The sequence below is a fragment of the Dipteris shenzhenensis genome, chromosome 32 (genome assembly GCF_047967505.1).
Source record: "Dipteris shenzhenensis isolate YYH24624 ecotype China chromosome 32, Dip_SZ_1.0, whole genome shotgun sequence".
Classification (NCBI taxonomy): domain Eukaryota; kingdom Viridiplantae; phylum Streptophyta; class Polypodiopsida; order Gleicheniales; family Dipteridaceae; genus Dipteris; species Dipteris shenzhenensis.
Genome location: NC_141627.1, coordinates 5918472 through 5929549, shown reverse-complemented (window position 1 = coordinate 5929549; position 11078 = coordinate 5918472). Strand labels below are relative to the sequence as shown.

Below are 11078 nucleotides of genomic sequence, written 5' to 3'. Positions count from 1 at the left end.
CACATAGCATCCTCAATCGGGTAAATATCCGCGGACTTTACCAGCACCTCTTGGAGGACAGTCATGTTTTTGAGTTCCTTTAGCTACTGTCCACCTACAGGACCACTCTTAGACTTCCATTTCCTTGCAATCTATGTAAGTCATTTGAAACATGGTTTGGGTTAGCCATGTATTGTTTCTACAAGCTAACATGGAATCTAGGATGGACTTTAATCTCCTCGGAAGTTCTAGTTTGTAGGCCAAGTTTCCATACATTTTCACAATCTTTAATGGGCCCCCAGATATATGTGTTAGTCTTTTATCTTGTCCCAAACTTATGTTACTCTTCTTAGGTTTGATCCTCAAAGAGACTATGTCCCCTAAGCTCTCATGGCATCCTCTTTTTATTGTAGTCCTTCTTTTGTTATTCTGAGGATTTTCTTATACATTTCTTTGATCATCTTTAAGTTTTTTTCAATGCTTTCAAGCATTTCTCTGGAGACTTGTACTATACTTGTGGGATCAGAGATATTGACATGTTAATAGACAAATGCCATGAACTATTGTAGGAAAACTGTACTAGAGGCAATACACGGGTTATTGAGACATGTTTATAGGCAAATGCCATGAACTATTGTAGGAAAACTGCACTAGAGGCAATAATTCAATCGAGTTCTTTTGTCCCTCATCCACATACATCTCTCAGCATATGCTCTAGTACTATATTCACTCTCTTGGTCTCACTATCACAAGGAGGATGGAACGTGGTATTCATTATTAGTTGAGTTCCCATTGCCTTAAAGATGGATTGCCATAAATTGGACCTAAATTTAGAATATCTAAGAAAAGCTATGCTCTTAGGCATTCCATGAAGTGCAAATATCTCTTTCACAAACATTTTGGCTACATTGACCATGCCATTAATCTTTTTCATTGGTATGAAATGAGACATCTTGATAAATCTACCTATTACAACATAGATCGTATCATATCCTTCTTTGGTAGTGGTAGACTTGTAATGAAATCCATAGATATGAGTTCCCATTTTAGCTCTGAGATATCTAATGGATCCATTTGACCTAGAATCTTTTTTGTTCCACTTTCACTCTTTGGTAGAACAAGCACTCATTCACATATTTGATCACATCTTTCTTTAACCTTGAACAAAAGAATGATTTCCTTACTTTTCAATATGTTTTGTTAAACCCAACATGGCCACTATAAGGAACCTCTTTAGAGTTAGTTATCAATCACACAATCTTTTCTTGTAAAACTAATTCCCACTCATATTGTCATAATCTTCTGCAATTGAAGCATCACTACCATCCATAAGCTTTTGCATTATCGGCTGAAAATAAGAGTCACTACTTGAGTGTTTATGTCCCTACTCCCCAGATGAGTAACAAAGCCCCATTCTCCCAGCTTGCCCCAAGAACTAGGGATCCAAGGTTCTCCAACGACTTTGCTCTTCATAATGTTCTCCTTCTTTAGATCATCTTGTAGAGGGAGACATTGTAGTTGATTGGTGGGCCTTCGAGTATGCCCCCTAGATGAATGATAAGAGTAGTGGATGAAAGCAAGCAACATTGAGAGGAAGAGAAACAGAACGGAGAGGCATGAAGTAACAATATCCTCACAAAAGGAAAATGTTAATAGGTAGGGGGAAACCATCTCATGCAGAAAGTCGGTCAGCTGCTACTGGGAGGTGCACGAGACCTTGAACTCGGGGTAGACGTAAAAATTTAGGGGGGGGGAAGAATGACATGTAAAGTGGTCACTAAAGAAGGGGCTGTGCAAGGGCTAAAAAAGTGCTAGGGAGGCCCAAAAGGCAAAGGGTGAGTGTGTGGCTATGAAGCATTCTCAAAGAACAAAAAGAGCATACTCGCTCTCTGTCACACACACACAGTCTCAATAGAATAGAAGAGACTCTTGGGTGTTTAGTTGCATTTTTCTTGTTTTCGTTCATTCTTTCTTTTCAGGGATGGCTTCCATGGCTATGGCGGCTGCAGCTCCTCCTGCTTGCAGCTTCCCATCCTCCTCCTCCTTCCACACAGTCCGCCCCTCCCTCCCTTCCTCTTCTCGCTCTCCCTTCCTCGCCAATCCTCTCAAGCTCACCTTCCCTCAATCAGGTACTTACCCTTCTGCCCATCTCCACTCCGTCTTTGTTCAGTTGCTTCTTCCGTCTATAGACAGCCTTGGACCGGACCCATCTTATTGCTTTGTTTGATGAACATCGTGCTCTTGCACATACACATTTGCTTATCCTGTTCACATAATCCTTTGCACATTACTAACATCGGACTCTTGGAGTTTATTGAGCCTGTCCTTGTAGCCAATCGCAGCTCGCCTGTGATAACTTCTTTCAGTGTATTTTGGCTGGCACTCATCGGCCTCTGTCTGAGCTCTACTCTTATCTTTCGAAAGCGCCTTCGTCGGGATGGCTCGCGTATACTTTCCTATCTCTGCATCAGAACTCCGTTCCCACTTCACGTGCATTATCTGCTTGACAGAGGGCAGGTTTTGTGGCTTTTGCATTTGGTGTTTCTCTTTCTTAACAGTTTGTCTTTGAGATCAACATCTTCAATTTTGTGGTCTGACCTTTTAACCCAGCTTATTTTTGTCAGTGATTTCTTTGCCTCTTTTTTTTGTGGACAATAAACTTCATCGGACTTGATTTGTAGTTCATGTTGCCTTTCCTTGAAAAGTGATCTTTAGGGTTTTCTTTTCTTGACGTTTTAATAGAGCCCTCTCAAGCAGCATTCTTCTAGAACTTAGCGGGTTGCAACTTGGTTCCTTAGTTGATGAATTCAATGGAATTTCACCGATGTGCCATGCTAGTTCAAGCAAGTTGCTAAACCATTTATAAGCCTGTAATGTTGCTGAATATGTATCTGAGTGTGCAGTTTTGATTGGCGTCACGTAGTGGCCTAGGGTAGCGCAAACTTTCCTTGTAGAGTTGGCATCCTTGTGGATGCAATTTCATCGCCCTAGGAACGCTTAATCAATCTGTCTTTTATACGTGGATCTGTAATATCATGTAGCTTCTTATTGTAAAGGGAGAGTACTGAAAGCCTCCTATAAATCCTCATGAGCAAGTACATACTTCCTTCAGGCTCATTGCACTTCTCGCCCCTGCCTATTCGAGCTTCAACAACTACAGAGGAAGCTAGTACCACGACCACTACAACAACCCCCGAGGCTGCTGTGCAGACTGAGGATCTTCTGGCAGATCTGAAAGCTAAGGTAGCTTTTGCAAGTTGATAGATTTGTGGTTGAAGCTTTTGACAATAAGTCAACAATGTATCTTTTAAATGTGCAGGCTGTAACGTGAGCCTGAATTGACTCCCTTCATGTTTCCTGAATGTGTGTGCCGGAATTGTTCTGTTCTATATTCATACTATTCTGTGGATTCAGTGGGATGCTGTAGAGAACAAGTCAACGGTCCTTGTGTATGGTGGTGGTGCCCTGGTCGCTTTGTGGTTGTCCTCTACAATTGTAGGCGCTGTCAACTCTGTACCTTTGGTGAGGTTTCAAGATACTGCCTTTCACCTTGATTTTTCCTCACTTGATGAGATGCCTGCTTTGCAAGGCTTTTAGGCAAATTTGGCGGATGTCTTTCCACATTGATGTCATCAAGAGAAGATTTTGTTATACGTATAAAAGAGTAGGTCAACAGTTGTTAGAATTTGAGTTTTACATGGTACTTTGGGTTTTGGATAGGTATGAGCTGTATATGAGGATGATGGGTACTGGATCTAAGAACTTGTTAACCATGCCTGTAACCATAGTTGTCCTTATCAAATTGATAATAGTTTACTATATTGTAGAAATGGTCCACCATTTTTGCGGTTTGAGAAATGGATAGACCTAGATTCTTTGGGGGGCAAGTTAGATTGCGCTAATTTTTTTAAACATGTTCCTATGTCAGCTTCCGAAGGTCTTGGAACTCGTTGGTCTTGGGTATACTGGCTGGTTTGTGTATAGGTACTTACTCTTCAAGGTAACACTCTCTATAAGGTCTGCACAACTCGCATACTTTTTTGTTTTGGGCGGCCGGGGGTGTGTGTGTGCTGGTAACTGCATGGTTTCAGTGTGGGGTCCTTTTGTATGTTTTTATGGGTTCACTAGGCTACTTGTCTAAGTAGATTCTCAGTTTCTTGATGTACATCTTTTTTTTGCATCATTATTTGCAGGAAAGCAGGAAAGAACTGGTTTCGGATATTGAGGAACTCAAGTCTAAAATTACTGGGACTGGAAAAGAATAGGTTAGAAGAGTTAGGAAACAGTTGTTCTAGATTTTTCCCTGCCTGTAATTTTCACTGTATTCATTCTGTAGATTCTTGATGCCCTGTTGCAGGGGAATCTTTGTACTTATGAGCTGTCATGAACATTTTGTGAGTGCATATGGAATACAGCTAGGCTCTTGAGAAGCGGCGTCTTGTTGATGCAAGTCTGTTGAATTCTATTTGAGGCTTTCTCAACTCCAGAGAGCCCTCTTGTATTTTGAAAAAGGCAGTTGTCCTGGACTGAAGGCCAATAAGTTGGTCTTCTCTTGCCTTTAAGTCAAACGGCATGTGGTTTATTTAGATTCGCATAAAGTTTCAGCTCAAAATTCACAGATGATGCTTTAAGGATAGAAGGCAGGTTTGATTCTTGTATCTAGATCTGGTAAGTGTCTCTTTTGGGCCCCTGTAAGTCCTTGACTATTTGTCACTACTTAAATTAGAAATTGATTTATTTAGCGTTAATCTGCTAGCACTAAGACACTTTGAAGCATTTTCCAATGAAAGGTTGACATAATTCTGGCAATTGTAGATTTTTGGTGTTCTCAAGAGAGGGGGGGCCTTTTGTCAGCCTAAACGTTTTGAAAGATGGGGAATATAAAGAATTTGTGCCCTTTTATTACTGTTATAATTAGTCATGTGGAAATTAATAAATCAATTATTTTTATTTTTTTATTTTGTAAGATTGGATATATTCTAGTCTAATGAAGGTATATATATTATAAAAAGTGAAACATACACTAGCAATCAAAAACATAAGACTATTCAAACACTTCTAAGTGAAGGACCAAGATGGAAGCATAACTTGTTGCTTCCAAGCATGCCAAGTACTATGTAGCTTGAATTGAAATTTGAACAGTCAAAGCTATCGTGCCATATACCGTTCCATGTAAAATTTTTTAATTGAGACCAAAGTCATCAAGACTTGAGGGTCATCATTACTCATACATTGGAACAACTTTAAGACTTACAATATCTCAACAATATAAGATTCACATACACAAAAATAGTTTGTTTTCAACATCAAAACCGTTTGAAAGGAGTATTGGAAGAGTTTCATTAGAAACATTAATTAAATAGGAATCAAGGTTGAGCGAGTTGTTTGGTGAATGTAAGATGATCCTCCATGATAAAATATACATTCTTCTTGAAGCTGAATACTCCACAATACCCTCATAGTCTAGGATTCAAACAATCTCGAGAGTTGTGGGTTGGCTCAAAAAAATGGATTTGCAATTGTCATTATCATGGTTTTCAAGTTGTTACATGGTAGATTAAGGAGCATTTGTCTCTACAAATGGTATTGACATTTTGCAAACGGACGGGTATTATTCAAATTATTTAATCATTTATTGTAGTTGTAATCTTCGTGTTGTAAGTATTGTATACCAAACACTACCTTGAGGACCATTCATATTATTTAATCATTTATTGTAGTTGTAGTCCTCATATTTGTAAGTATTGTATATCAATCATGACCTTGAGGTCCATTAAAGTTTTGGCAACCAAAATCTACACTCGAAAAAATTGATGGTTTTCTAGAGTCAAAAAGTAGTAGAAAGTCCAAATATATAACATACACACCTTTCCACAAAAAGGATCATCTAACTTCTTGCAAATATAAAGGGAATGAGAAAGGACGTTTATGACTCAAGAATCATATTTTATAAAGCATATGAATCTACATGATCATAAATCCATGACTAATATTATATGGTTTCACTATAGTAGTGGGACCTTTGTCACGATTGCAAGCTAATGAAAGTGTATTCCTAGAGACCAAAGTGCTACTTTTGTTTCCTTTAAGCGTACACGAGTATTTGGACCCGTCTACAATGGGCTAGCAACTTGCTTTGTTGGGTCTCAAGGATGGGATTCTTAGGTTCCTTGAAGTTCAAGGAGTAAAATTTCAGGTTTTAATTTACAAATCTTTGTATTTGAATGCTTTTTACAAAATTATCAAATTGGATCTTTAGCATTGCTTTTAGTGGGGGAAAATGCTTTCAGTAACATTGCATCTCTCTCTCTCCCTCCCTCTCCAGCCCCCTCCCTCTCTCTGTCCCTCCTCTACAAGAGAAGAAACAAATGTTAAAATAATGTTATGGCTCTAAATATCATCCACCTCTATCTTCTCTTCCTCTCTACCTTTATGCAACAAACATATAGACAAATTGTGACACAAAAATGTAATAAAGAGACAATTTTCAAAGCGTAATCACTTCAGTACCTTGAAACTATGTGTTCGTTCTTCTGAAGTTGATTCTCTATGCTCCAATAAGGTAGAGAAAGAGGCAAAAACGATAGAACACCTTTTTTTCGTACTTCTTCTAAGAAGAATCGGGTCACACCTTTGGTTTCTAACCTCTCTCTCTCTCTCTCTCTCTCTCTCTCTCTCTCTCTCTCTCTCTCTCTCTCTCTCTCTCTCTCTCTCTCTCTCTCCACCCCCCTCCCCCTCCCTCTCCAGCCCTCTGCCTCTCTCTATCCACCTCTAATGTCAATTTAATGTTATGGCTCTAAATATCATCCACCTCTATCTTCTCTTTCTTTCTACCTTTTCGCAACAAACATATAGACGAATTGTGAGACAAAAATGTAATAAAGAGATAATTTTCAAAGAAATCCACTTCATTACCTTGAAACTATGTGGCGATGAGAAGAAAGGAAAGGCCTTAGCTAGGGAAATCAAAGCACCAAAGGAAGCAATCACATAGAAACAAAACTAGAAAAGGTGGGTGAAAGGCACTAGAAAGTGGCCACTCCACAAGTAACTTGACTAGCCAAAATGCAAACAGCTCTTAACAAACTAGTCAAGTGAAGCACCAACCAAACAAGGGAACCAATGATAGATCAGGATGAGATGCATATAGGTTAAGGTGTGTGTATTATAATATGCATAAATGTGATGAGATGGAGGAGCATCTTGAATGGGTCATGCCTCCACCTCACCCACATTTAATGAGAAAGAAGCTAGTCCATGGTCCAATATGATAAATAATTTGGGAGGACAAGATTCATGAGCCACCCATGGGCCAAGGTACATAAAATATTAGGGGGAGAGGGATTGAGGTGCCAGAGCATCTTTGTGCCAACCCATCCAAAATATAAAATAAAGAGGATCAGATCAAAGGGTCTAAGATATGGTTTGGAGCATAGGAAAAAAGAAGCCCAACTATTGATGCTTACAATTCATGGAGCGGCCGACTATGGGCAAGAAAGAGGACAAACTTGAAAAAGTAGCATTATTATATCTGGGGGGTTACAACCTCACCTTGCCTATTTAAGAAGGCTCTTTTCTTTGTAATGGAGACACACACTCCTCATTTGACACCCAACGTCCCACTTGTAGCCATGCTCCTCTCCACTCCCTTAGTCTATACCCATTTCCCTTGATGCCCTCTCTCTCTCACTTAGTTTTCCTACATCCACATAGAATGCTCCATCACTTCACTTCACTTGTATTCCTTCCACTCCTTTCCATTGTACATGAGCCACCCTTCTCCATGAATGTAATTTCACACCATTACCCTTTCGTTGTGAATATCCTTTAAGTCACTTCCTATTTTCACGTTTGTATCATGTTCCTTCCCTCTCTTCCTCTTCATTGTAATTCGAAATTGACGGCTCCACATACACCATGATGCATTATGGCATCCCGAATGTGTATGTTCGCAACAATGCCACCACTTCGTTGCGCATTCACACTATCTAAACAGAGCTGTTTCTTTCATATCTTGCAATCTTGGGTCTGTCAATTTCTTAAGTCTTTCAAACTTTGGAAAAATGATGCGACCCAATAATCAGATTCGTCAAAATGAGCCATATCAGTTTATTCCCTTCACTTCCATTCATGTGATACTAAGTCATAAGATTTTCTTCCAACAAAGGCTTGCACTTACCTTTGGAGCTGACTACTTGGCTGAAATCAATGCTTCTCCTCAGCCTTTCCTTCTACTTCTTTTCGATTACAATCTCACCTTTGATGTTTATATCTTTATCTTGCTTTGATTCGTCTGTTTCCCTTTCTCTCTTGTTCTTTTGACTCTAAGAAGTGACTAGAATTAAACCCCCAAATTGTCTATCACACTACCACCAAAACCGTGTCAATCTCTCCTCTCTCTCTCACCTATGTGGTCACCACTAAGCTGCCCACAAACTGGTATCAAAGCATAGGTTCAGAGGAGCAGTGGAAGATGAATTAGCAACATGGGCATCGTTCCTTCTCTTGCAATTATCTTCAATTTTTACTCCGGAAGTGGGCCTTTTTGAATTTTCTAGACTGAACAGGGAGGACAACACATTCTTCTTGGTTCGAGGAATTGGAGAAACATCTATCCCAAAAGCAGCTACATCATTGCTCCCATTATCCATTGCACTTCTGGCATCCTCGAATGGAATGCCTTTCTAGACGAATTGCAATGAATTTTTAGATGCAACGCTACTCTTGTTGCTATCGAATCCCGCTTGAGAAGGCTTTTTAGCCGAGAAATTAACATTGTCTATGGTAGCATCCTCGAATTTGGAGCCATTGGTGATTGGCTCACTAGTAAGAGAGAGCCCAGGAGAAGATCCGAAAGAATTGGCATCATTCAGGAGAACCATGAGTTGTTCTCTCAGACAATAAGCACACTCTCCCACCATAAGCTGATATGGGTGCTTGGAACATTGAGAGCCTTTGAGACTCATCCAAGCATATCTAAATCTCGACCTCCTGAACAAGAATCTGCACCTATAAGCTTTGGAGGAGAAGATGATAATCCCTATGAAGATATGAAGCAATGATCATCAATACTCTATGTAGTGCATCTCCATCTCTAAGACATCTGTTTTGTCGCAAGAAAAGTTGAAAACAAAACTTTTATCTCGAGAAATGCAGTGATGTGAATGTTTTCTCACTTCTATTGTTAGTCATGTCAACATTATTCTACAAAGTAATGCAAGGCAAAGCGAAGTTTGTTCTATTGGTAGCAGAGAAGAGTCGATGCAAACACAAAAACACAGAATTGATTTCTCATAGTTCGATGAAGAACAGAATAGAGATAAATTTGATTTTTAAAAAAGACCTTTGCTCTAGGCTTATCAAAGATTGGCTTTAACTTGCAAGTTATTGGCCAAGGATTAAAAAGCTTCTTTGCAAGGCATTTTGAAGGGGGTTTTAATGAAATTTTCAAGGAACTACACTATTTTTAGAATTGATTGTTGGACTAGAAACTCAGGCACTCCAAGCATGTTTTGAGCACATTTTTCTAGATTACAGAGTGTGAAAGTGGCACTTTTGTCGGCCTTGTTGAATGCCATTTTTGGGTGCAAATTTGGTGCTTTTTTGGCTAGTTTCGGATGCCGTATGCTATCATTGGATAGTGCAGATGTGTGCAGGATTGTGCACTATTTTGTGATGCTTTTGGCACTCGTTTGAGTATGGAATAGGGTGGTTTTGGTGAGCAATTTATGACATCAACACTCCATTTTTTGAGCACCCTACATTCATACTATACAATCGACCTCGTGGCCCTTTTATTCCCTCGTCATAGAGCTTAGCTCTCTCTTTCTAGTTATGTGGGTTCATACTTATGGATTGTAGGTACATCAATTTGGCAGTGACACATGCCAGTGGATGTCAACATACATGCCTGCTTGATGTGACAGTACGTAGTGGTTTATGCATATGTGATTGTGACACTTTGACAGTGATTTTGGCAAAAAACTGAGATGGATACTAAGGTTTTGTAGGGGAAACTCTACCCAATTGTTTTCAAGAATTTGTGATTTTTGTCATTGGTGTTGTGTATCATGTCTTCGTCGCATTCAGAGTGCGAATTGCACAACATCAAGAAGTTCGATGGTACGAACTTCTCGCTTTAGAAAGAGCAAATTCGGGATGTGCTCATTCAGAAGAAACAATTGAAGCCCATGAAGGGGATAATTGCTAAGCCTATAGACATGGCTGAAGAGGATTGGGATGAGTTGGATGCCTTAGCAAAGTCTACTGTCGAACTTCATCTTGCTGAGTCAGTATACTTTACAATGGTCAATTAAAAGACTATGCATTAGCTGTGGATGAAGCTATGTACCACATATGAGAAAGCGACTACCTCCAACAAAGTCTATCTCATGAAGCAATTATTTGAGCTATAGATGAAAGAGAGTGGATCCATTGCATCGCACCTGAATGAATTCAATATCATCTTCAGTCAACTTCAATCATAGAAGCTGAATTTTGATGCGGAGATGAAGGCGATATTTCTCTTATGTTCGTTGCCATCATCATGGAATACATTCCGCACTGCTATCAGTAACTCTGCACCTAGTGGAGTACTAAACTTTGATGATGTTGTGAATAGCTTGCTTGCAGAAGAAATCAGAAAGAAGTCTATAGATCATGGCAAGCAAGATGTAGCTCTCAATGTTGACTGTGGTAGATGGCAGTTCAGGGGGGAGTCTAAGGAAGGAGGCAAGTCATGCAATCATAGGGATATTGAGTGCCATCATTGTGGCAAGAAGGGGCACATCAAGCCTGATTGTTATGCATGGAAAAGAGAGCAAAAAGAGAAGAAAAAGGATGCAAAGTAGTGACACTGAGATACTTTTCATGTCATGCCTACTACAGAAGCACTTACTGCATCTGATTATGGATATTCTCAAGATAAGATCCTAGATTTAGGTGCTTCATTTCATATCACTCCCCATAAGGATTGGTTCAATACTTATGATAGTGGAATGCATGGTTGTGTTCATCTTGGAAACAACGATGCATGTGACATAGTGGGAGCACGGGACATCAAGTTCTCATTTGCAAATGGTTCATCATTTACTCTAAAG

At 39.6% G+C, this 11078-nt stretch overlaps 1 protein-coding gene across 2 annotated transcripts; it reads left to right on the top strand.

The window, feature by feature from the left end:
• The first annotated feature begins 1847 nt into the window (after nt 1-1847).
• On the top strand, nt 1848-4669 carry LOC147880230 (protein CURVATURE THYLAKOID 1A, chloroplastic-like). 2 transcript variants are annotated; one of them, XM_087370760.1, is made up of 6 exons: nt 1848-2108; nt 3092-3222; nt 3394-3501; nt 3908-3979; nt 4173-4244; nt 4337-4669. In XM_087370760.1, the coding sequence occupies exons 1-5, from the start codon at nt 1961-1963 to the stop codon at nt 4242-4244; spliced, it is 531 nt and encodes a 176-aa protein (XP_087226886.1). In that variant the 5' UTR covers nt 1848-1960; the 3' UTR covers nt 4337-4669. The 2 variants fall into 2 exon arrangements, with proteins under 2 accessions (XP_087226886.1, XP_087226885.1); XM_087370759.1 differs by having other exon boundaries at nt 1850-2108; nt 4173-4669.
• The last annotated feature ends 6409 nt before the right edge of the window (nt 4670-11078 follow it).

Excerpts from the sequence above, each read along its gene's own strand:
- LOC147880230 (XM_087370760.1), top strand. The coding sequence starts at position 1,961 with ATGGCTTCCATGGCTATGGCGGCTGCAGCTCCTCCTGCTTGCAGCTTC. Across the intron at positions 2,109-3,091 it reads GCTCACCTTCCCTCAATCAG|GCTCATTGCACTTCTCGCCC; the intron begins GTACTTACCCTT and ends TACTTCCTTCAG. Across the intron at positions 3,502-3,907 it reads CTGTCAACTCTGTACCTTTG|CTTCCGAAGGTCTTGGAACT; the intron begins GTGAGGTTTCAA and ends TTCCTATGTCAG.